The sequence below is a fragment of the Nomascus leucogenys genome, chromosome 1a, assembly GCF_006542625.1.
Source record: "Nomascus leucogenys isolate Asia chromosome 1a, Asia_NLE_v1, whole genome shotgun sequence".
NCBI lineage: Eukaryota > Metazoa > Chordata > Mammalia > Primates > Hylobatidae > Nomascus > Nomascus leucogenys.
The window spans coordinates 25,640,518-25,666,945 of NC_044381.1; the positions used below are offsets into that span (position 1 = coordinate 25,640,518).

The 26,428-nt window shown below is 38.1% G+C and overlaps 2 protein-coding genes across 4 annotated transcripts in view; one reads left to right on the forward strand and one right to left on the reverse strand.

The window, feature by feature from the left end:
• The window catches only part of CTNNAL1 (catenin alpha like 1), a 71,157-nt gene extending 53,091 nt beyond the window's left edge, over positions 1–18,066 (forward strand). The window contains exons 12-19 of one of the 3 annotated variants that reach the window (XM_003260334.3): positions 5,110–5,147; positions 8,448–8,498; positions 8,579–8,733; positions 12,396–12,444; positions 16,606–16,662; positions 16,808–16,921; positions 17,579–17,662; positions 17,801–18,066. In XM_003260334.3, the coding sequence (XP_003260382.1) occupies positions 5,110–5,147; positions 8,448–8,498; positions 8,579–8,733; positions 12,396–12,444; positions 16,606–16,662; positions 16,808–16,921; positions 17,579–17,662; positions 17,801–17,866 (614 nt within the window). In that variant the 3' untranslated portion in view covers positions 17,867–18,066. Of the gene's footprint in view, positions 1–5,109; positions 5,148–8,447; positions 8,499–8,578; positions 8,734–12,395; positions 12,445–16,605; positions 16,663–16,807; positions 17,663–17,763 lie in introns of those variants that run through there. The other 2 variants (XM_030824448.1, XM_030824304.1) reach the window with 2 other exon arrangements.
• A 985-nt stretch (positions 18,067–19,051) lies between these two features.
• On the reverse strand, positions 19,052–26,424 carry ABITRAM (actin binding transcription modulator). The gene is made up of 6 exons (XM_003260331.2): positions 26,059–26,424; positions 24,959–25,010; positions 24,211–24,340; positions 21,391–21,467; positions 21,209–21,278; positions 19,052–21,114 (listed from the first exon to the last, which is right to left on the reverse strand). Exons 1-6 carry the CDS (start codon positions 26,135–26,137, stop codon positions 20,977–20,979), a joined length of 546 nt encoding a protein of 181 aa, XP_003260379.1. The 5' UTR covers positions 26,138–26,424; the 3' UTR covers positions 19,052–20,976.
• Positions 26,425–26,428: the final 4 nt, after the last annotated feature.

Consider the following 26,428-nt stretch of genomic DNA (forward strand, 5'->3'; position numbering starts at 1 on the left):
GGAACATCACACTCCGGGGACTGTTGTGGGGTTGGGGGAGGGGGGAGGGATAGCATTAGGAGATATACCTAATGCTAAATGACGAGTTAATGGGCGCAGGAAATCAACATGGCACATGGATACATATGTAACAAACCTGTACGTTGTGCACATGTACCCTAAAACCTAAAGTATAATAATAAAAACAAACAAACAAACAAACAAAAAAAAAAAAGAAGGGACCAGACCTAAAAGACTCCACTTTTCCTTAGTGGTGAATATGTGTCAGTTTAGAATTTGAGATTATTTTGGACAATAAGTGTCAGAAAAAAGCCTTATCTCAGAGCTTGCAGTCTTTATCCTTCCTTTAAGGAAGCTGAATTCCCTTTGTTCTGTTTGAATCATTTCAGAGTAAATATGACTACGCTTCAGTTTATAGAGATGCAGCCCTAACTAAACTATGTAGGGCAGTTATGATCACGGATCCTGCCAAGAATCTTAATTTGGTTTTCAGTTCTGTAACTACTTTTCTCATTTTCCTGGCAGCCCTATTTCATAGCCCTGCATTTACATTATCGTTTGGCAGATTGGATGCCACTAAAAATGGGGGTACAGGACGATAAACATGTTCATGGGTAAAGATGAGTTTATTTGGGGATGGTAGGAGTCTGCAACAAGGGAGTGATCTATCCAGAGAAGAGATGGTGGTCTATACTAGGGTGACGATAGTCAAGATGAAGATAAGGGGACAAATTTAAGAAGAATTTAAAAACTAATATTGGTAGGGTTTATTGGTCAATTGAATATAGAGGTGAGGGAGAGGGAGGAGTTGGAGGATGATAGCTGGGTTTAGATTAGAATACCTCATTCCTGCTCCTGAGTTTAGCTGATAAGCTGCCTATCCTTTAGTGATCAGGGATTCATTTTAAGTGGGTCTGGGGACATTAATTTTTTGATTGATCATACCATATAGAGTGCCTCCAGAACTAAAGATAGCTAATTATAAGAAATGTGAATCAGGGATAATTTAGCACATTTTCAGTGAAATAATAAGGCTTTTCCATTCTTGGGGAATTAGCTTTATTTTGTAGATATACAGAAAGGCTCTATATATTGTAACTGAGAACATTTCTCAATTAGGTTTTCATAAGGAATAATTTTAGTGCTCCCTTAAGATGAGAGAGCCTTTGAACTTAATTGTGAACTTAATTTATCTGAAGGTATAAACTCAGAAGATGGCATAACTGTAGTGTTGACTAAACAGGATTTAGGGGGTATTAAACATACAATACCTCATTGAGGATAGTGCTTTGAAGACAATTCTATATATCAGATCTGTACTAAGTATATTTTCTCCAAATAGTCCTCTTTTTCCAACTATTTTTAATGTTTATAATATGATAGAGTTTGTTTATGCTACTTCTTTGATATAACAGCTAAACATAATTTAGCCAGTTTATTTTATTATTATTATTATATTTTGGAGACAGGGTCTCACTTTGTCACCCAGGCTGGTGTGCAGTGGTGTGATCATAGCTCACTGCAGCCTCAAACTCCTGGGTTCAAGGGATCCTCCCACATATCTAGAACTACAGGTGCTGGCCACCATGCCCAGATTTTTTTTTTTTTCCCCCCAGAGATGGGAGTCTGGCTGTGTTACCCAGGCTGGTCTTTTTTTTTTTTTTTTTTAATATGGAATCTCACTCTGTCACCCAGGCTGGAGTGCGGTGGCGTGATCTCAGCTCACTGCAAGCTCTGCCTCCCGGGTTCACGCCATTCTCCTGCCTCAGCCTCCCAAGTAGCTGGGACTACAGGTGCCTGCCACCATGCCCGGCTAATTTTTTTTTGTGTGTGTATTTTTAGTATAGACAGGGTTTCACCATGTTAGCCAGGATGGTCTCCATCTCCTGACCTCATTATCTGCCTGCCTCGGCCTCCCAAAGTGCTGGGATTGCAGGCATGAGCCACCATGCCCAGCCTACTCAGGCTGGTCTTGAACTCCTGGCCTCAAGTAACCCTCCTGCATTGGCCTCCCAAAGTGCTGGGATTATGAACATGAGCCACTGTGCCTGGCTGAGCCAGTTTATTCTTTTTTTTTTTTTTCTGCTTAGAATCAATGGCAATAATTAGACTAACATGGAAATAACATCTATAATTAGCCGAGCGTGGTGGTGTGCACCTGTAGTCCCAGCTACTCAGCTGCTCAGGAGGCTGAGACGCAAGAATCGCTTGAATCCAGGAGGTGGAGGTTGCAGTGAGCCGAGATTGCACCACTGCACTTCAGCCTGGGCGACAGAGTGAGACTCTGTCTCAAAAAAAAAAAAAAAAGTGGGAAATAACATCTATAAAAAAAGTGGGAAATAACACCTATAATTAACTATTATTTAGATCTCCTGTTAGTATTAGATTGCTTTTTCTTGTGTTATTGTCAGCTTGTTTGGTTTCTGTTGGAACTGGGGGAAAGAAGAAGAATCTTACCTGCATAGTATGGAGGGGGGGCGCTATCTGAAAAAATGATCAACTTTGCAGTTATCCTCAAATTCGTATAAATCATCCTGAGTCTAACTGCAGGATGGGAATAGGAAGCAAAACAAAGTATCTGTAAGAGGACCAGAGGGATTAGAACTATCAAGTGATAAATACTACTAGGTGGATGAAAACAGTAGCAAATCAGGTTACATAAAAGCTTTCTTTTCATTGGATTTATTTCTCAATGCATTTATTTATACATTCTACTTTCTTTAACTCTGTGGTATCTTAGAGATAAAAGAGATATCAAAACAGTTGGTTTTGCCCCAACTTGTGGAGAGTAAATATGAACATTTTAGGGCCATGGGCACTATAGATGATTACTGAGTTAGATAATACAAGATGACTCCTGTAGCTGATTACATTTAAGTAATGATAGTGCCCTTTCAAAATTCAACATTCTTTTTTCTTTATTATTTCTTTATTTTTAGTACTTTCCCACTTTTTTTTTTTTTTTTTTTTTTTTTTGAGATAGTCTTGCTCTATCACCCAGGCTGAAACAAAACAAAAGAAAAAAAAAACAGAAAAAAGAACAGACTACAGGCATGCACCACTACGCCTGGCTAATTTTTGTATTTTTAGTAGAGATGGGGTTTCACCCTTTTGGCCAGGCTGGTCTTGAATTCCTGACCTTGGGTGATCCACTTGCCTTAGCCTCCCAAAGTGCTAAGATTACAGGCGTGAGCCACCATGCCCGGGTTCCTACTTCTGTTTAATGTGCCCTTTATAATATGCTAAGACCACTTTTTAAAGGATATTATGGGCAGGATTCAGGCTTTGAATTAAGACAGATGGTGAATTTTGAAATTCTGTGTGACCTGAAGACTATTTTCTGTTAATATTGCAACTAAATCGAGCACTTTTCACATCAGAGCTTAGAGACAAGGCATGAAAATAGCCTCTTCCTTTTTAAGTTTTTTCCCCTCACCATTCTGAAATCAGAAAACCATTAATTAATAAAATTCACTTAAAATGTTGACATTATAAGGAAATGATTTGAATCATAAAGCTATTCCCAAGTACCATTAACTGATTCTTAGTAACAGTTCTTCTTCTAGATCAGCACTGTCCAAGAGAAATAGAATGTGAGACACATATGTAATTTGAAATTTGCTAGGCTAGGCACAGTGGCTCATGCCTGTAGTTTCAGCACTTTGGCAGGCCAAGGCGGGAAGATCACTTGAGCCCAAGGAGTTTGAGACCATCCTAGGCAACATAGTGAGACCTCATCTCTTAAAAAAAATACAAATAAATTAGCTGGTGTAACATGCCTGTGGTCCCAGCTACTCAGGAGGCAGAAGGTGGGAGGACCACCTGAGCCCAGGAGGTTGAGGCTGCAGTAAGCCTGTAACCTCCACCACTACACTCCAGCCTGGTGACAGAGCAAGACCTTGTCTCAAAAAAAAAAAAAATTTTTGTTTTAATAATTTTTAACCCAAATATCCAAAATACCATTGAAACATATAATCAATATTTTAGTATATAATCAATATTTTAAATTAATATATTTTACGTCTTTTTTCTCCCTTTGTACTACATCTTCAAAATCTGCTATGTATTATACACTTACAGCACATCTCAGTACAGACTAGTGACATTTCAAGTGCTAAGTAGTCAAATGTGGCTAGTAGGTTCCATATTTAATAGTACAGTTCTAGATGAAATTTTAAGTATTTGTATAAGCCATTCTGAGACAAACAGGTTTGCCCATTTCATGTAATAGTCATTCTATGAGAAAAGGTGTGATTTAGTGCTCTTATGTGTACTTTTATTAGTTTGGACCATATGAAATTTCAAAATGGTTGAATACCAGCAATTTCATATGGTTCAAACTAATCTATTATAGCTGAATATACTTGTTTTCCTTGAAGAAGAAATGTTTCTTCAAGAAGCAATTACTGCTTAGGTCTTGAATTTTTACCCCAAATGTCACAAACCAGCTTTTATAAAAAGTCTATCATTCATTGTAAGCTGACTGTATACATGACCTGGAAGTTGTAAAGATGATAGATGGGGCAGGAATGATGCGGGCATTGCCTGTCTCCTTCTTTTCCTTGTTATCGTGCTTCATGCCACGTGTCAGTTCACAGCCAAAAAACCTCCTGTTATTTGCTTTATTTCATCTTCCTATCTTGTACAGAGGGTTTTCTTCTTCCCTGACTGAGAGAATACATTATGAGGTTAGTTGTAAATTATTTGGTCTGGTACTTGCAGAAATGGAAGAAGCGCTGATACTGGTACTGATAAAAGAGGAATCAGGTTTCATTAGAGGCAAACTGCTGTAAAAGGAGCACTCTGTGAATGAAGCTGATTGCAAGTGGCAGTAAATGTCAGTGGGACATTTGCCTTTCTCCCTTTATGTTGGGAGAGGTGGAGATTGGCCAGCATAGGTACCTTAGACATGCAGCTGTTGAAAGTTTTCATGTTCACCAGCCAAATTACAATTTTATTTCTGAATTTTATGTAATGAATAGACTAAGTTATCAAAACTAATGTACTAACATTCCTGTTTGTTTAATTAATACTTTAAAAGTTAAGTGTGAATAGTAGAAAAATATATTAATAGAAAAAAAATTTTTAAGTTATATGTGTTATTTGTAGGAGAGAAGTATGGCTACCTTTCACTTCCAAAGCCAATGGTAAGTAGAAGAATTATGTACATTTTGGAATGTTTTTATTCAGAATTCAAATTATGCTCTTGTTGCCTGTTGCTGCTCCCCTCTACAACAAATAATTGACATGACAGAAAAAGGATATTAACGTTGACTTCAGAGTTGTTATTCTGGGTAGCAATCTAGATGTGGCTTATACTCTGAATATTTGTTTTAGGTTTGGGGGTTTGAGAGAATAGGTAACATAATTTTTGATTAATAAAAAGCCATATCCCAGTAATAGCATCATAAAAATAAATAAATAAGCCATATCTGAGGTCAGAAGTTGTTTTGTTCTTCCAATCTTGGATCTAATTTGAGAAGTCATGTTGGAATCACTTTCATCTAACTAAGGACTTTCATATGGTTTCTACCTAGATGAAAACATGTCACATGTCATACATATGGGAAAGAGATACAGAGTGGTATATTAACCAAGTAGTGGTCGTAAGATCCCTTTTGGGGGTCAAAAATATTGGAAATTGTGGGCCAGGCATGGTTTCTCATGCCTGTAATCCCAGCATTTTGGGAGGCCGAGGCGGGTGGATTACCTGAGGTCAGGAGTTCGAGACCAGCCTGGCCAACATGGTGAAACCCTGTCTCTACTAAAAATACAGAAAAAAAAAAAAAAATAGCCAGGCATGGTGGCACATGCCTGTAATCCCAGCTACTCAGGAGGCTGAGGCAGGAGAATTGCTTGAGCCTGGGAGATGGAGGTTGCAGTGAGCCGAGATCGTGCCACTGCACTCCAGCCTAGCTGACAGAGTAAGACTGTGTCTCAAAAAAAAAAAAAAAATTACTGATGATTATCAATAGTAACAGTGTGGTGAAGAACAGATGGTGAGTATCAGAAGAGAGAACTTGCAATGAAGAGAGATATAAAAGGCTTAAGTCTGGAGTTTTAGAAATGATAGTGGGAATGGTCGATGGTGTAGGAGAAGAACAAATGATAAATCAAATCCCCAAATCAAAAAATGGTCCAAACTTAATTAGTGTATTTTTTTGAAAAGGGACTGGCATTTAATACTGAAATACAACATTAGGAACTGAATGTAGCTGGTACAAAAGCAATCATGATACTGCAAATTAATTCTGTGACTTAAAACAGTTTCTGTGCCTTAAGCTATCGTCAGAACAGTTTGAAAGTACAGATAGCAATTTGTCTATTTTTGTTATTTTAAGCTAACTTAACCCTAACAGATGGTTTTATAGCTAATATCCTACTGGGTTTAAGCAAGTAAGGATAGACTCACTGTTTTTGTAAGTGCTATAATTTAGGGCTACTACAAAATAATTTTTTGAGAATTAGAAAAGGCATCACAAAGCTTTTAACAGGTTGAATGGAACAAAGATTTTATTCAACTGAATAGTATTTTTTATCTTTAGTGACAAATCATTTCAGAATCATGAACCATTTTCTTAGTTGAGGGATAGCATAGTTAATTATATTCCTAGAAAATTATAGTTCTCTCTTTTAGGAAGCAAAGTTGGAGTCTGGTGCTATTTATATTTAGGGGACTGACGTCTTTAGCTTTATATAACTGAAACGAATGAATCTGACTGCATTCCAAAATAGTGTCCACTAGATGGCAAGCAAGCTTGGTTACATTATTAAGATGGTTTATTTACCTTTTCAGGCAATCCCCTTTCAGTTGTCATTAAACACTTTAATAATCATCATCATTAGTAAAACTAAAAATAAAAATATGAAAATCAACTAAATTTAAAAGAATAAGGTATAAAATTCTACATAAAACAAAACCTAAAAACCTTGAGGGTGTTCCTTACTTTCTTAAAGGTTTTATCAATTGCGTTATAGTCAACTAGACCAAGGATAGAGATAAAGATGATGTGACCATTCAAGGAGGAGCCAGAGAGATCATTGGTCATATTTGTTTGTTCTCTCTCTCTCTCTCTTTCTCTCTCTCTGTCTCTTTCTCTCTGTGTGTGTGCATGTGTGTATAACAAGAGTTCCTTTGTTTTTATTTTCTGTCCTTCAACTTCACCTATTTCTTTAACAGTAAACATCGTTAGAAAATCTCAAAAGGGCTATGTTCCATGAGCAGATCTAAACTCCACGAGGCTGTTTTGTTCTGTGGTGAAACTGGTGACAGAATAGTTGGTCAGAAGTAACAAGTCATGGTAATAAGGGAAATAAAAATATATGTATGAGAAGATCTTTTTCCTTGAAGTATTAGTGATGATTTTCCTTCCTAAGCTAAGTGTACACATGAGTGTTTTGTTTTATTGTAATTTATACTTTGTGTGCATGTATGTGAATCCATACCCAATGTGTGTTTGTGAGTGTGTATGACTTAAATATATATTTCCATTTTAAAAAGTTAGCTCCCTGCATCTGCTGGCCCCCTTTTCTCTACAAACCCTAGCTGTTCTGGAACTCCTGCCTCTATCATGGGAGCTTTCACTAGATCTCAAAGTTGGAGGAATCCCTCTGTGGGCTATCATCTCCAGAGAACTTCGGAATATATTTTTCAAAGAAATGTTGCTATTGGTGGTGGTGTGATTTGTCCTGGTACTCTGTTCTTCAAGTATACAGGCATCAGTGGACTAGCCCGGTCTAACTAGTATGGAATATTTTCTCCTCTTCTAGGGAAAATACACTCTGAGTTCCAGATAGTTTACTTGAAAACAAACTTTCTCTTTCAAAAATAGGGAACCATTGAACATTGGTTCACATATTAAATTCAGAATCCTAAGTATAATCTCTTTACAACTTGGGATATGAGACTAGCAGTTGGGATATCAATGAAACTAGAGTGTTGAAATTTAGCCTTCTAAGAGCAAATTAGTTAAAGGAATTGAATTCTGGAGTCATAACATGAGGAATGTATAGAAAACTACATATAGTGGCTAATTTTAATATATCATTTCATAGGAATAATTCAAGAATTATAAGAATCTTGTTGAACAGAGAAGCCAGGGAGTTTTGGGGGACATAATAATTGGACTCCATGAATAGTGCAGAAGTTGTCTTGAGTCCCTGGAAGCCCTCGTGAAAAGAGGAGAGCAACTGTAAGCACAGAGGCCACAGAGCAGGGAAGACATTGACTTGCTTCCTCTGGCTCCAGATTTCAAACTAACAACCTATTCAAAGCTGAACTCACCTACTAGTAGAGTATTTCCAATTGGTAAAATATTCGGTCATGACATACTGAATATTTTAAACTTTTGTTACAAGTACTTTGTTATGCTTTGTATTACTATTGTATTTCCTTACAGTTTAATATACTGCTTTTTAAGATAATCTTAATCTTTTTATTGTCACAGAAGAATAATGCAAACCTGAAATCATTAAAGCCAGACAAGCCTGACTCTGAGGTAAGACCTAGTCCTACATCTAATCTTCCTTTTACATGTATAGTGATAAAGTCATTGTGATTAAAACGTCTGTTTCGTAGGAGCAAGCCAAGATAGCAAAGCTTGGACTTAAGCTGGGTTTGCTCACCTCTGACGCTGACTGCGAAATTGAGAAGTGGGAAGATCAGGAGAATGAGATTGTTCAATATGGACGGAACATGTCCAGTGTGGCCTATTCTCTGTATTTATTTACTAGGTAAAAGTAGTTGTATTTTTATTTTTTAAATCAGTATAATGATATCTGGTGTAAAGAAAAAAGTTCCATGTTAAATCATTGATAGGTTAAAGTCAGTATCAAATATATGGTAAAAAGACTAAAAGTAGTTACTATGACAATTTACGTAAGTGAATGCAACAAGACACATGTATTTAATTAGGATTTAGATTTAGAAGGGATCTTCTGCTAGGTTTCTGCCCACTCTTTCCATCATTGAAATAATTTTACATCCTGCTTTTTTGTTATCCTGCATATTAATGCCTCTCCCAGCCAGCGTCAGTATGTTAAGAAAACATACGTTAAGAAAACATGTCTTTTATGCCTTTATACAGTGATTGACTAGATACAGATGAAGATTGATTAGACACAGATCAAAGAATAGAGCTATGAGGACTATGTCAATAGCATGCCAAATCTCTGTGAGTCACCATTCATTATGTAGAGAATTCCCCTAACTTTAATGTTATCCGACCTATATTCTCTGTCTTGTTCATATTACAAGACTCTTGATTAAATGCCTTGTTGACGTCAATGTTAGTCATATTTCAGTCTTCCATTTTAGTAATCTATACATAGGGTATAGTAATTCTGCTTAGTTAAAATCAGTTATCTGCTGAATAATCCATTCTAGAATTTTCTCAAGGAATAACTTCAAGCTTTTCACTCAGTTTCTGAAATCTATCTTTTTCATTTTTAGAAACCTGGGAAATACTTGATATCTCCAGTTTTCTGGCTCCTCTCCTACTCGTTCTGATTTTGAAAAGGTTATCCACAGTGGGACACACCTGCAGGTTGCTTCAGGATTCTAGAGACTGAAGCTTAATTAAAGTAGTGAAGGATCTGTACAACTGTGTGAGATTTGGGACTCAATAAATAGCAACCCCTGCCGGGCATGGTGGCTCACGCCTGTAATCCCAGCACTTTGGGAGGCCGAGGTGGGCGGATCACGAAGTCAGGAGATCGAGACCATCCTGGTTAACACAGTGAAACCCCGTCTCTACTTAAAAAAAAAAACAAAAAACAAAAATTAGCTGGGCGTGGTGGCGGGCTCCTGTAGTCCCAGCTACTCGGAAGGCTGAGGCAGGAGAATGGCATGAAACTGGGAGGTGGAGCTTGGAGTGAGCCGAGATCGCGCCACTTGCACTCCAGCCTGGGTGACAGGGTGAGACTCCATCTCAAAAATAAATAAATAAATAGCACCCCCTTTTCCCACCCAAGCTTTTGAGCAAAATGAAAAATAAGCAAAAGAATAGGTAGATGGGAGCTGGCAACATTTATATTGATAAAGCTGATATTGGAGAATGTACTTTATGTCCATAGGCAATTAAGTTTTGAAAAATGATCCCTAGAATTACAAAGTCTTACCTCATAGGGACACAATGTATCTCTATAAAACACATGGAAGACCAGTTATATCTCAAAGGCAGCTGCACTTCCAAGAGAAAAAGGAGAAAAGAAAGGGTTAATGTATTCAATTTATTTTTGCAAAGTCACCAGAAAGACTGAAAAGATGAGCATCCACCTCCTTTTATGGGATGGGATAGGTGAGGCAGCAGAGAGAAGTGAGGGATGCTGTGCTCGTGAAGATTCCTTCCTATAGAAGGAGGATTAAGAGTGGGGAAGATGCAGTCCCAAGCTTAGAGGCATCATTTTCCTCTTGATGATGTCTTCTACCTTTTCTAGATAGATAATTCTCTGGAAAAAGATGGCAGAAATGATAGGAGTTAGAAATTTTGCTCCTGTTTAGCTATCATTTGTCAGTACCTTATCATATTTTCCATCATTGGAGACCATTCCTTTGGTGGTTTCCTTCCATTGTTCCTAACTGTTGTTAGCAAGCTTCTCCTGTGACTGAGTCTTCCCAACATGAATTTTGACCTTTTTAAGTTCATACCTTTTTAAAATCTGATGGCCCAGGCCTCTAAAAGAATGCAAAATGGAACTTCTGTGTTTACTCACAATAAATTTGCACAGACTAACTGAAATAACAAAAATCTCAGCTTTTGGCTGGAATCAAGCTAGTTATTTCCATGGTGCTGAAAATCATGCTTTTAAAAAATGTTTTTGACTAATAAGACTTGGGGGAATATATTATTAATGAATATAGTTTGATATGTAAAATATTCCCAAATGAAGGGTTCATCAATAGACTTTCCTGGTTTTTTTTTTTTTTGAGATGTAGCCTCGCTCTGTCACCCAGGCTGGAGTGCAGTTGCATGATCTCGACTCACTGCAACCTCTGCCTCCTGAGTTCAAGCAATTCTCATGCCTCAGCCTCCCAAAGTGCTGGGATTACAGGCGTTAGCCACCACACCCGGCCTAATTTTTGTATTTTTAGTAGAGACGGGGTTTCGCCATGTTAGCCAGGATGGTCTCAAACTCCTGACCTCAAGTGATCTGCCCACCTTGGCCTCCCAAAGTGCTGGGATTGCAGACATGAGCCACCGTGCCTGGCCAACTTTTTAAAAAAAGATTATAGCATCTCCTTTAATTAGTTTTATTTCAGAATATTTCAGGATGGCATGCTCAGTATTTTTTGTTTCAGTGTCAGAATAGTAGAGTATCCCATGGACACTGGGAAACATGAGGGGTTGCACTATGAGGGGAAGCTCTGTGGAACAGGACTTCTTCCTAGAATATAGTTATCGGATAGTAGCGATGACATTCCAGAATAGAAAATGGATTTTTCTGTAATAGATAAATACCGTGTGGCAGTTTTCCTGGGCAGATTTATAGCCCTTCCTCAGGCTACTGTTTAAGGTTGTCTTAATAATTTATATGATTTCTTAATGATTTACATGTAATCATTCATATTTCTTAATAATTTAGATATTTAAGATTTTCTAGTGCCTTATAGTTTTTCAATATTTCAAACTTACTAGTACCTTATAGTTTTTAATGTGGTTTTTGCTTCATCATTTCATTTGACCTTCACGACGGTTTACTGGAGAACAGGAATGATATGTTCACATCTCCTAAGTGGCAGAACTGGTTGCTACTAGATTCCAGATTTTCTGACTTATCCCTAGTCCATTGCTCTTCTTAATGCATTTGGTTATTCTTATTGTAATTTACTTTTCATTTTTTAGAGTTCTTAATTCTTCTTGGTAGTTTTTAATCTGCTGTTCCTCAATCTTCTGATGAAAGTGGTAGCACAAGTATTATTATGACTACTTTATTCACTCAAAATTGAATGTTCAGTGATATGCCTCATCAAGGTTAGATAACTGAGTTACTACCAGAATTGAAATAAGAATTAGAAGTGAAACGTCCTGAGTTTTGGTTTGATCCTCTTTCCATTACGTAACAAAGGCTTTTGGTCAAGACATTATCAGATCTCACATATTTAATTTAGGAAGTAAAATGAAAAAGGTTAAAAGGAGAAATATTACTTGTTTGTTTAAAATTTTTTATATTATGAAATTAACATATATAAAGTTTACTTGGGGAAAAGTATCTTAATAAATAATTGTTAAATATTAAATTTGCTTTAAGCATAAAGTTACAATATTATCAGTCTATTCATATTCTTCAAAATTTAGGATTTGTTAATACACAAATGCTCTAAAATTTTCATATTATAAAATCGATTTTCAGGTAATAACTTTTTGTTACCTTCTTAACAATTAATTTTATTTTAGAGGAGAGGGGCCACTGAAAACTTCCCAGGATTTAGTTCATCAACTAGAGGTATGCCTTGTTTCCGTTTTATGCTAGTACTTTAATATCATGCTAAAAGTGGGTAATAAATGTTTTCCAGATGATTTATTATATCCTGTGTATATGCTTACATCTGTACATACCCGTGTATTACAGAGAGCAGTAGAAAAGTAGAAAGGTAGATGGCTTGCAAGGACATTTTGCAAAACTATACTGACCTCATTGGAAAGAAACTTAAATATTATGAGCATAAAGTAGAATGGGCTTTACTGATAGTCAATAGATGCAATTATAAGCTTTAGGTTTACCTAAGTAGGTGAAAATATCCTGTAAGCAGATGCAAATCCAGAGTTCTAGAAAGACTTTTGGCCTCTTCATTATTGAATGGGATAAAATATATTGATTAAATGAGATAACACATGAGAAAGCATCTGTTAAAATGCTTAAGACTATTAAGAGGGTACTAAGTACATGTTAGTTTCCTTCTTTCCTTCAGTATGCATGATGATTTAGGGCATTAAAGGAGAGACAGATATGCTAACACCCACTCTTGTGCCATGTGTCTTAACAGGACTCCACATAGGCCCTTCTGTAATTCTACTCCCTCTAGTTAGAGGCTTTAGATTGGCAAGTGGGTTGCAAAATTCCTTTTATGTTTTCCCTGATCCCCATGTTAGCCTGTTTGCCTCTCTAGAACCAAGAGCATTCTTGTGTGTAAATTTGAAATTTCTGTCACTTTATCACTCATATATAAAGTGATATATGGCATTTGGCATTCCCATGTACATCTGAGATTTGAAATTTCTATCACTTTAGGCCGGGCGCGGTGACTCACGCCTGTAATCCCAGCACTTTGGGAGGCCAAGGCAGGTGGATCACGAGGTCAGGAGATCGAGACCATACTGGCTAACACGGTGGAACCCCATCTCCACTAAAAATACAAAAAATTAGCTGGGCATGGTGGCGGACGCCTGTAGTCCCAGCTACTTGGGAGGCTGAGGCAGGAGAATGGCGTGAACCCGGGAGGCAGAGCGTGCAGTGAGCTGAGATCATGCCACTGCACTCCAGCCTGGGTGACAGAGCGAGACTCCAACTCAAAAAAAAAAAAAAAAGAAATTTCTATCACTTTATCACTCTTATACAGTTTTACTTGGCATTCTGTAGGAAAGGGATTTCACCTTAAGAGGATGATTGTCAACATAATCAGAAGTATTATAGAAAATATGTCTTCTGGATTTTTCTATAGAGCAGACTATAAATGAGCTATTTCCCTTAAGATAGTTGAAATTCTGAATTTATTTATTTTTTTTCAGTTTGGCCCAAGTCTATTCTGTCATACCGCCCTGTAGGGGTGTTTTACTACAAAAGATCCACTACTTACCTTCTTCCTATGTGAGCTTAGTTATTAAATCAGTGTCCAGTGAATTGTCTCCAAACTGTGATGAACATAAAATTGCATACTTCATTCAACAAATATTTATTGAACTTGTGCTATATGTGAGATCTGGGAGAACAGAGCTCTGTGGAGAAAAGTGAACAAAGCAAAGCTCCTGCCCCCGTAGAGCTTATGTTCTAATGGCAGAATATAGACAATAAGAATTTAAGCATTCAGTGCACATATGTAAGTACTTGGAGATAAAATCACGTACGACTAGAATACAGGGGTGATAGAAGGGTGGTCAGAAAAGATCTCTATAAGGAGCTAATGTTTGAGTAGAGACAGTAATGAAGTGAGAGTTGGATGGATAAATATGGGTAGAGGATTTTAGATAGCCAAAACAAGTGCAAAGCCCTGAGGTGCAGGGGTAGGGCTGGGTGTATCAGAAGAAGGAGGCAATTATAGATGGGAGTGAAGTGAGCCAGAAGGAAAGTGGTAAAATATGATGTCTCTGCAGGCCATGGGAAGAACGTAGACTTTCTTTTTTTTTTTTGAGACGGAGTCTCGCTCTGTTGTCAGGCTGGACTGCGGTGGCACAATCTCAGCTCACTACAACCTCTGCCTCCTGGGTTCAAGTGATTCTTCTGCCTCAGCCTCCCGAGTAGCTGGGACTACAGGTGTGTGCTACCACACCCAGCTAATTTTTGTATTTTTAGTAGAGACGGGGTTTCACCATGCTGGCCAGGATGGTCTCCATCTCTTGACCTTGTGATTCGCCCGCCTCAGCCTCCCAAAGTGCTGGGATTACAGGCCTGAGCCACCATGCCCAGCTGATCCTATTATGTTTTAAGTAAGGTTTTTGGCTTGGCCAACAGAGTGAGTGGTAGTGCCATTTTCTGAGACAGGGAACACTGAGGGAGAACACTAGATTTAGAGGGTGGAAATCAAGCATTTTGTTTTGCACATGTTAAGTACAAAGGTCAGATAGGATATACACTTGGCCCTCCCTATCTGCAGGTTTTGCATCTGCAGATTCAACCAACTATGGATTGAAAATATTCAAAACAGTAAAAACAGGCTGGGCACAATGGCTCACTCCTGTAACCCTAGCACTTTGGGGGACCAAGCTGGGAGGACCACTTGAGTCCAGGAGTTTGAGACCAGCCTGGGCAACATAGTGAGACCTTGTCTCTACAAAACAAAAAACAAAAATCAAAAAAGCTAGCGGGGCATGGTGGCACACACCTGTAATCCTAGCTACTCAGGCGGCTGAGGCAGGAGGATCGCTTGAGCCTGGGAGGTCGAGGCTGTAGTGAGCTGTGATCACACCATTTCACTTCACTCTGGACAACAGAGTGAGACCCTGTCTCAAAAAAAAAAAAAAAGGAAGAAAACCAATAAAATATAACAACAGTAAAAAAAAAAATACATTTTAAAAGGTTAGAGTTCCAAGGGAGGGAAAACAATACAGTATAACTGTGATTTACTTAGCATTTACATTAACTCAGATATTATAATTTAGAGATGAGATGATTTAAAGTATATGGGATGATGTGTGTAGGTTATATGCAAATACTACACTGTTTTATTTAAGGGACTTAAGCATCTACAGATTTTGGTATCCTTGGGGAGGTCTGGGAACCAATTTCCCATGGATACTGACAGATGACTGTACAAGACTGATGTCAGGATAGTTCAGGAGTGGAGACAGAGACCTGGGAGTTATCAGCTTTCAGGTAGTTTTAAAACCATCATACTCCATGAGACAGACATGGATTTTGTCCCCAAGGGGTTTGCAGGCTAGAAGGAAAGAGAAAATTTGCAGAATAGAAAGTGGTAACATGAAGTGATAAGGAACACTTGGGGAAGTGAATCATTTCGTTTGGTTGGAATCTAGATGTAACACTTACTGGTTTCCCTTTTAAAGGGAAGGTTGCAAAGTACAATTTGACCTTGAGATCACTTTATCCAGTGATAGCAAGGTGTTAAGCCTTTTGAAAGAGGGCATAAATTAACCCTGGAATTATTGCGTCCTCCTTCTTAGTATTCTTTAATTTATTACGAAGACCTGTTATTTTCACTCACAAACCACTCTCAGATTTTCCCTGTTCTCTCCATTATTACTGCTGCCGCCTAAAACCAAGCCTTCCTCCCCTGGCATCTCATTCTAAATAGTCTGCAAACCATTTTAACATAATATCCTAAATACTTCTATCTTACCTGTACAACCGTATTTTTCACTGTACTTCTTCATCATCCTGTTCATCTCACTAAATTATAGAATTCATGATACATGGTGAATAGTGAAAATTAATCTGAAAAAAAAATAGCAACAAAAACCAACCACCTGGATTGGTTCTCGCAAATGTCTGGTTATGGAATACGTATGGGTAACAAATTTTGTCTTGCCTAGATGGAAGTGGGAAGGTCCTAACCCTTTGACCTCATGCTTGAAAATTCATCATCCTTTTATAATTGAGCATATTTGAGATGAGCTCTAGGTCCCTTGAGTAATCTAGACATAATTTGTGTAGCTGAATATCACAGGTCTGTGTGACCCTCCAGAATAATTGGAGGTCTAGTATAGAGAAGCCTCTCTAGAGATGGATTCTGCATCTCGTTTGTGAAAACTCTTCTGAAAACAGTTAAACCCTTGTGCATTCCTAGTACTGGAAAAAGTTTAGGAGTTCCATGACAGACTTTTTATGTCTAGGCTTTATTTTTAAAATTCTATGTAAAAATTATTAGTAAGTATATTTCTTACCAACTATCCATAGACATCAGTCTAAAATAGTGTTTTCTCTTTCTACCAGGTTTTTGCTGCAGAGGGTTTAAAGCTTACTTCCAGCGTACAAGCTTTTTCAAAACAGGTAACACATGTCTACCTGCCTGGTGCTGGTGGTGGTATTATGTATAACCTACTTTGGGGGTATAATATCAATGTATAGAGGTATTTAAGGTATTAAAGATGGAGTTTTGTTGCAGGCTGTTATAACTTGTTAAATTACATTTCAGCTGAAAGACGATGACAAGCTTATGCTTCTCCTGGAAATAAACAAGCTAATTCCTCTATGCCACCAGCTCCAGACAGTAACTAAGACTTCTTTGCAGAATAAAGTATTTCTAAAGGTAAAAGAGACATTTGAAAAAGTTTCACACATCTATCTTTATCTGGTTAAAGCCCCTGTTTCTTCAAATAAACTGTTAGTACCCACAGAAGGGCAATTTATTTCCTTTTTTCATGCCTTGTCTACAAGAATCATTTGTTATCTACCCTCATAATTGACCTCAGAGAGTAGCAGATTCACCAAATAATGTAGTTTTTTGGACATCATTAATTCCGTAGCACTAAACAGCTACCCTTCAATTCTGAAGTCATTACCTCTGTAATAGGACACAGGTGCCTCTGAGTCTTGTCTCCCATAATTTGTCTGAGAGAATATGGGTTTGTGCCCACAAAGCAGAGTGCAAGGAATTGCAAAGGATGGGATTGAATTCCACTATTTGGAGTGTTTTGAGAAGCCCCTAAACAGCCTGCAGTAGAATGATTAATTTTCCACCCACTCTTTCTGCTGGGGTTCCATGAGATAGACATGAGATCTAGGCAGCGACCCCTGCACCTGTGTCCTGGGGCTTTAAGTCAGCTCATGTGCCTAAATCATATCTCTTTCAAGATCCCTTAGATTTCCATATGGAGAAATTTTATCACGTTAAAACTAAATAAATGGTAAGGTCTTTTAAGTACTACTTTTTAGAATATCATTTGCATGCTTTTTGTCATTGTAGGTTGAGAAGTGTATTATAAAGACAAGATCCATGATGGCTCTCTTAGTCCAACTTCTTTCACTTTGTTATAAACTGCTGAAGAAGGTGAGGTAGCTTTTCTATTTTAGACTCATACTTTAAAAATTGGTTTAAAGGAAAATGCAAAAGAAAATAGTTACTACTTAATTTTGTAATTTTTTTTTCAGAGTGAAACCAGATAATAATTGTCTTAACTCTTTCCAGCTTCAGATGGAAAATAACGGATGGGTCTCAGTTACAAATAAGGACACTATGGATGGTAAAACTTGAGAAGCTTCTGGGGTCAGATCTCTGGAACATCATGTGATGAAGCTGACATTTTAAAATATCAAATGATCCTTTATCTTTTCAGAAATTCATCAATTTTATAAAGAAAACAATATTGAAATTTTGCTCTATTTTCTGATCATGGAACTGATTGTAAAGCTTTTTGACAACTAATAAATGTCTTGGTAATTGCTAGATTCTAATTGTAGTGTGATTTTTAAAATGGAACATTGCACTAGTGTTCTTTAAAAGTCAAACCAAATATCCCAACTGTCTCAAGGACAATTTAATCCACAAGAAGCTATTTTGAATATGTGCTCGCCTTTGGCATATTTTACCTTAACTGTTTTCTTTCTTTTATCATCTAGATCACTAATGTCAACCTGTAGTCTGGGTGAACGCAGGGTTTTCCTTAAACCTGTGGACTCTTCTTCAATCCTTCTGTTTACCAAGTGTGACAAAAATCCCCTTGATGACCCTGTCCCAGATCATCCATGCCAGCAGCAAGTTTGTTCCCTAATAAGCATTTTGTACAGCAAGGGTGGGTCTGCTGTGCTGTGTATGTCCCTCACCTACTCCCAAAAGCAAGGTAATGGAACTCCACAGAATCCTGGAACAACTCCTAGAGAGTATGAGATGGGTTTTTGGTTCTAGTTCTAGCATAGCTGGCCAGTCTGCCCTGAATATTAGCTGGGATTCTAAGCCTATCTTATAGACTTAAAAGATATTTTGAACTTTCTCAGTATTGATTGATGGAATGGAAGATAAAGACAGAATAAGGAAGCCAAGAAGCTATTTAAATTCTGAATATCATACATTTTTATATATATATATATATATATATATATATATATATATATATATATGGCTTTGAAATGTTCACTATAATACAAAAAACGTCTTTAGTCTTTTAAGGAGTTTAAAGCTTTTCTTGTTTTTGTGGGTGGGGTCATGATTGAAGGATCTGGTTTATAGGTTTTCTCCTTATAATATAGTATGGCCAACTTTGTGTTAGACTCCAGTCATAGTATTTGTATCTTAGTGCTTTGACATTCATTTTGAAATCTAACAGGGCATGTCAGTTACCAAATGGCAGTAGATAATATAAGCTTATCTGATGATCTTTATCTGGATCAGCCACCACAATCAGTATTCACAAAAGATCCAGAAGAACCACAGTAATGCCAATTGACCACAGCTAGTCAATATTTTATTGAGGAAAATTTTCACTGTAGTCCTTCGGGAGAAAATGTGATGCACTCAGCTCTGTTAATAACCTTTTTAAAATCTTTCCTTAAACAGTTCAAAATCATTAAGCATGATTTTAATTCTCTGAAACCAAAGTATTCTTTTAAATTACAACAGAAATAATGGGAGAATGATGTAAGGTAATGTTATATGTAAAATGTTATACACAATTCTTTTACTGTTACTGTCTTAGTTTTATGACGCCTTTAAGAGTCATTGTGCTACTTAAAAGTGAGGATCTGCTGGTTTGTTTATATTTTCAGCTAATAGCACCATCGTGGAGGTGTTTATCCACTTACTACACGTATCATGTCTGGGGGGTATATTTAGGGGGATAGTCATGCTGGCACTCAGATTACAAGTTTTTCCTATGAATCAAAATGTTAAGTTCTATTTACAAAATAAGTATTATTTTGTAAATAATTAAAACTTAAAAATTCCAACCCCCACTTGTACTTTCATTAGATAATATTGTTGCATACCTGAAAAAATAATAATCTCTAATGAAAGAGCAAGTGGGGGTTGGGAAGGGGTAACTTATGACTTCAACAGCATAAGAGGATAGATAACCAATGGAATTTATACATCAAATGATGTCTTCTGTATAAAAGGATATTTTATTTAAAAACAGGGATATTGAAATGTATGTTATAGCCCTTACAGAAAAATAACATGTTTTATAGTCCTTTTATTTGAAATTCAGTGTAAATCACTCTTAAACTATAAATTCACAGTTGGAGGTTTTTTTTTTTACTTTAAGTGATGTGAAAGCATTTGTTCCATTCAAAGGCCTCTATGCCTTTGAATGACATATTCTCAGTAACTTCTTTGCTGGTAACTAGATTATGTGAGACTGAGTAACTATAATGTGCGTATTTCAAGAATTAGCTTCCCACTGCATTATAACACATTTCCTAGGAAAGCCTTTGTATTTTTCATAGCCTTTTCACATATCCCTCATTTAAGAAGTCACACTGTTGTAGTTTTACTTTGTTTCAGAGGGGAAGGCCATCTTGTTGGCATAATGGGGACAGAAGATATAATATACTCTACACTCCGGCCTCTTCCCTACAATCTAAAAGGGAGAGGAGTTGAGGCAGATGAGCTAGGACTAGGCTTTTTGGTAGGCACATTGTAGGAGACTGGGTAAGAAAGGCGGGTTAGGTTTTTTTAAACTTCAAACTGTTAGGAAAATGAGGCAAAAGCTATAACCATACCATATGTTCAAACAGAAGTAGGTTAAAATGTAGTAGTTATCCCTTGGTTTACATAGGGGATTGGTTCCAGGACCTTCCACATATACCCAAATCCATACATGAGAACTCAAGTCCTGCAGTTGGCCCTTTGGAATCTGAGTATATGAACCTGCTCTATAAGTGGGTTTTGTGTTTGGTTAATGATATATTTTTGATTCGTTTATAGTTGAAAACAGTCCATGCATAAGTGGACCCATGCAGTTCAAACCCATGTTGCTCAAGGGTCAAATGTATTTACTTCTGGATTATGGGATGATGGGTAAATTATTTTTACTTGGCTACTTAAAACTTTTCTGTATTTTCTAAATTTTATTCAAAGAGCTTTGTTTGTTTTTAATCAGAAAAACATCCTTTGCATGCCAGTTGTTAGAGAGATGCAAGAGAACAGCGTGAGTACATGGGCAGGCCAGATCTGGCAGGCTGTAGACAAATGGGAACCAAGGCTCATTATGAAAACAGAGAAGGAAAACTAAGTGAAGCACTAGGCCTCCCCTGCATATGGCTGGCTGTTAGGTATGCTTTACATATACTGGTTCTTCTCCTTTAGTACCCTGATGGTTTAGGCCAGGTAACAAGAATCCCACTTTGCTTTTTGTTCCATGTCAATCCTCATGACGTAGCTGTTGTGGCATTAAGGCGTTTCACCATGACTTCTTTATATTGTTTTTGTGTCAGTAACCCTTCTGTTATGCTTTTACTTTCTTCAAATTTGGGTAACACAACTGCAATGTAGCCTTCAGTAGATGGCTGGAAAGGAAAGAACATTTAGTACTGTCAAATGATGAAAAAAAATCCAATAACAGGTATGTGAATGAGATCATATTTTTTCTCTCTCTTTTACCTTTTCTTGAAGAATAGATGGCTTATGGAGAATGTTTTCATTCACTTCCATCAAACGTCCTCTAACACAACTATTAAAAAAATTTAAGATTTCAGCATGTTTACTTAGTTAAAAAAAATTGTTTCTAAGAAAAAACATTACCTCCCTTTGGTCTCCTAAATGGTGGCTAACATGTTACTCACCTAGACACAGTATATTCTTCACCATCTGAGCAGTAAATCTTACAGAGAGGTGCAAGCTCTGTTAGAAACTGTGCTCCCTGTGTAATGAGACGGAAGAAGTAATCAGTTGATGGACATTTCCACTTTCCTTTGAGAAGTAGCCCTTAGGTGTATAACAGGATGTATTCCTGGAACTGGTGTTTTAAATCAATTACTTCAGTATATAAAAATCATTCATTAATTTCAGAACCTATATGAATATAAGTACCTACTGTGTGCCAGTTGCCATCCTAGGTCTAGGGAAAAAAGCTAAGACACATGATAAATGGGAATTTACAGACTAATAATATATTTTATCAACTATAAATGAGAAAGCTACATATAACCAGGTATAAAGATTTCAAAAGTGTGGGAAAATCCATCAACAAGAAATAATATAAAATTCGACATGACACAGTATGACGGCAATATTGTATAAAGATAGTTTCATTAAGATTTCTACCTCATTTTAATATTAGAACTTAATAGATAAAGGAACTTACTTACCAGGGTCAATCACTAAGACTTTTTGAAGGGATATTGTTCTCCCCGCCCCCCCCCTTTGTAAATCCCCAGTGTGTTAGTAAGGGATATTTTTTCTAGTTAAGAAAAACAAAAACAAAAACATGCACTTTGAGGAAAATGTGGAAAACAAAAGTTTTAAGTAGCAAAAATAATTGATCCATGAGTCAATACTACATTTTGATGTGTATGTGTTTGAAGGTCATGGCATGGTTATTGTTTCATGTACTCCACTAGATGGATATACCTGAGGAGGCTCTCACAAGTATCTACAGGGAGGCTCATGAGAGCCGATGCAGGCATGTTTCAAGTGTTGCCCTCTTTTCTCCCATGAATTTTTCCTGTAGTGGACATAGGCATTTCAGGTTAAGATGCTATTCTTTATGACCCCTTTATTTACCACTCAAAACATTTTTAAATGGCATTCAGATATCACTATGTTGGCTTCACTCCTCTGCACGTGGGTTCTTCATTTTAAAATACTAGAGTCATTGTGACTCTGCTTTTGAAAGGAAGGGGAAGGCTTGTGTCAAAAGAGCAGACACAAAAGAGCTAGGTCTGTGCCAAAAGAGCAGAAGTGTTTTGATGCCTTTTTGTCACCTCCTTTGGGAGAATGATTGGCAGTTCTGAGATCCAATGAAAACTTACCTGTAGTGGGTTCAATATGCAGGTCCCTCTCTGTTCTTCACTTGTAACAAGAGTGTTACTTTTTTTTTTTGAGACAGGGTCTTGTTCTGTCATCCAGGCTGGAGTGCAGTGGTGCCATCATGGCTCATTGCAGCCTTGACTCCTGCGCTCAAGCAATCCTCTTACCTCAGCCTCCTGGGTAACTGGGACTATAGGCACATGCCACCATGCACAGCTAATTAAAAAAAAATTTTTTTTTTTTTTTTGGTAGAAATGAGGTCTTGTCATGTTGCCTAGGTTTGTCACAAATTCCTGGCCTCAAGTGATCTTCCCCCTTCGGCTTCCCAAAGTGCCGGGATTATAGGCATCAGCAACTGTACCTGCCTTAAGTGTTACTATTTTGGACAGAGATTTATCATTGAAACTTCAGAATTCTTAAGTGTTATTGTAACTTGTAGACTATCGTTTAAGACAGGTGCATGCTTTTCTAAGTCCACTAGTTTCTGGAGTGAGGAAAAATCAATAATTTTAAGGCACATTATTAGGGGACTTCAGGCCTACAAAGGGGGGTTTGAATAAGGGTCTCCTAGAATAGTGAGAGCAATTAGCAGAAAATCTTAGTATGTACTCAGTAAATGAAGGACTTAAATCATCAACAGAAACTTTCCCAACCAGTGGGTTTGTTAAGACATTTTAATATGTCACTAAATTCTCCTTGGTATGATACTCTTAATAATCTGTCCATTTTGCCTAGAGTTACGGAGGGTAGAGATACCATTCTGTATAACCGAGTGTTGTGTGCAGGTACAGGGGGTGGGTAGATGTGTATTACATTGACAATGCTTTAGGAATGGAAAAACAGTAAGGAACAAATACCATATATTTTCTCGTATTCATGTTTTTTTTTTTTTTTTTTTTTTTTTTTTTTTGAGATGCAGTCTTGCTCTGCCGCTCAGGCTGGAGTGCAGTGGCGCGATCTCAGCTCACTGCAACCTCCACCTCCCAGGTTCAAGCCATTCTCCTGCCTCAGCCTCCTGAGCGGCTGGGATTACAGGTGCCCACTACCATGCCTGGCTAATATTTGTATTTTTATAGAGATAGAGTTTCACCATGTTGGCCAGGCTAGTCTCAAACTTCTGACCTCATGATCCACCCACCTTGGTCTCCCAAAGTGCTGGGATTACAGGAGTGAGCCACTGTGACTGGCCCATGTTTTTTTTTTTTTTTTTTTCCTTACTCCCTTGGGAATTTTTTTTCTGTTTAATTTACATGTGGAAATATATGGTAAAGAAGAGTTAGTCGCCTAAATTTTACAGAACTCGACATACTAGTTTAATACGACTAGAAGGGACAAAATATCTTGTTATATTGCTATTAGAGTTCTCCTTTCAAAGGCCTCCCGTCCCCCTCCTCCATCCTGGGCATTATAGGGATAGTAGCACAGAACCTAATATAACAGATACTACACCTCCTGAGATACCTAATTTTGGGGGATCTGAGAATTTCTTTAGGTGAAAGTATACTTAAAATCAGCACTTCAAACTGCTAGAGAAGTATGCTAAGCATATGCTACTGGATTCTAGTTAATTGGATCTGTCATTACCATGAATACAGAGGATGTAAGTAGATAATCACAGAATTACAGGAACATACCCGCTTAAATTTCCCAGAGACCTTGTTCTGAAGTCTGCTACAGTTGGTACTGATCTGATAGGAAATGCTTTTAATTGTTTTTCCACTTTGAAGAACTGGATGAGATTCTGCCAATGTGATGACACATATTCTACAAGGAGAAAAAATTGATCCTGTGTGATTGCTTGGAATAATTTTTCCTCCCATAACTCCTATTGGAACAAGAATGTATGAACTGGTATTTGTTTAGTCAAACTATCATCTTCCCCCTTTTTTCTTTGGCTACTATTGGGGCATAACTGTAGAATAGAGAATACAATAATAAAAGAGAAAACAAGATTGAATTACTTTCCCAGGAAAGGGAAGAGTACCAGAGGTCTTTAGGTAGGTAGCACTGGGGTAGAAGACAAAGAAATAAGGCATGCCTGTGTATACGAGATACCATATATGTCTCTACCGTAGCCCTTTCTGTGGGCTCTTAACAGTTCAGTAGTTGGGCACAGACTGGCCACTTCAGGTAGTAGCTGATGATGTGGTCCTCCATTTGGATGTCTGAGTAATCAAATTTATATGTTCAGAGTGGCCAGGCACTGGAATACTAATTCTTGCCAAACAAACTCGTATAATAATACCATTTCAACACAGTAGAAGATAATTAATGCATGTTTGTTTAGTGAACATTTGTTCAATCCAAGACCACAAGACCATACCAGGCTACAATACCAGAAAAAAAAAGTTTTTGATAATTTAAAATTCCCAATTTGCTTACCGGTTAGAGTGCTGTAGTATACAGTGGTCCTCACAAAATTTTCCTTTGACATCTAGAAGAATACATGAGTCTGTTGGTGGCTGAAATCAACATTTACTACCACTATGTGGTACTTTCTTTGGGTCATATAGTTGATAATGAAGATTGGACACATACATGCTGCATGCTGATCACTGGTATCCCTTCATTACTCAAAAAGACATACCTAAAGTTTTCCTAGAAAGTATTTAAAGAGATCTGGCCCAGACAGAATAATTTATTCAACATTAAGGTAATTAACTCCTTGCTCCATCTTACTTTACACTCACTTCCAAATGAGTACACACAGTATTTTTGCTAGGAAAATGCAATTAGCATCCCATTCTTTATGATATATATTTTTTGTTGGTGGTTTCCAGGACTGTCCTGATGTTGGTGCAAGTCCGACATTCTGGGAAACCCCTCAGTCATGGGTGAACTAGGACAGGCTGGTCACCCTATGTTTGGCCAACAGAAAATATGCTACAATATATATTTTTTAAACTGAGTATAACCATTATCACTGAATGAAAGGAAGAAAGGAGAGTCCCCAACGATGCTCTCGCCACTGGTACTGCTTACACAAAACAGTACAAAAAGAATACCTACTTCTAAGTGGCAGATGGCGTCTCTTAAGGTAAATGTGTAGATTCTTCTTTCTAAATGTCTCTAATCTAACCCACCCTCTTCTCGCCATCCCTGCTGCCTCTACCTTAGTTTCCATCTGATCATTTAAATAATTTTATGTATCGCTACTCCCTGTGAGAGTGAGCCCCTCAATCCCTCCAGGCACTTAAGGACTGTTGCAACCTAGCCCTCCGCCTACCTTTGGGGCCTCCGTTTAGAGTACTCTAGAGCTCGCACTGCAATCGCCGGCCCCAGAATGCGCCCTGAAGTATTTCAGGCCACCAGGTCTTTGCAAATGCCATTCCCTGGGGCTAGACGGAACACAGAAGTCCAGTTCCTTCTGACGTGGGGAGGGAGAGCCAGGGAGAGCGCGCGTGGTTTATGATCTGTCAACGTAGTCTCCACAGCATTAGGCCAGTGCGGCCAAGGAGGGATCAACATCACTCCGCACTTACCCGGTTTGTACCAGCGAGTGAAGTATCGATCCACGAGCGAAGGCACCACTGGCTCCGCGGCTTCGGGCTCGGTAGCCATGGCGACCTCTGGCGCCGTCACCCCCGCCCTCCGGGACCCCAGCGCTTCCTTCGCGCAGCCCGGACGGGCGTGCTTTTCCGGCGCGCAGCGCGTGTCGTGCGCACGCGCGCTGCTCCCAGCTCCGCAGGTTGCACCACCCCCCCCATTACTGTGCTTTGGGGTTCGACATCAAAACAGAGATCAAATACAAAAGTGTGGGCAGATGGGCAAGAGGGCAGAGGGACAGAGGACGCGGCCAATGTAGATCCTCTACCTCTACGGTGCCAGGGCTACAAAGAAGGCCGGCTGCCG

Excerpts from the sequence above, each read along its gene's own strand:
- ABITRAM (XM_003260331.2), bottom strand. The coding sequence starts at position 26,137 with ATGGCTACCGAGCCCGAAGCCGCGGAGCCAGTGGTGCCTTCGCTCGTG. Across the intron at positions 25,011-26,058 it reads CACTCGCTGGTACAAACCGG|ATGTCAAAGGAAAATTTTGT; the intron begins GTAAGTGCGGAG and ends GTATTCTTCTAG. Across the intron at positions 21,468-24,210 it reads TCTCTGGGAAATTTAAGCGG|GGAGCACAGTTTCTAACAGA; the intron begins GTATGTTCCTGT and ends CTCATTACACAG.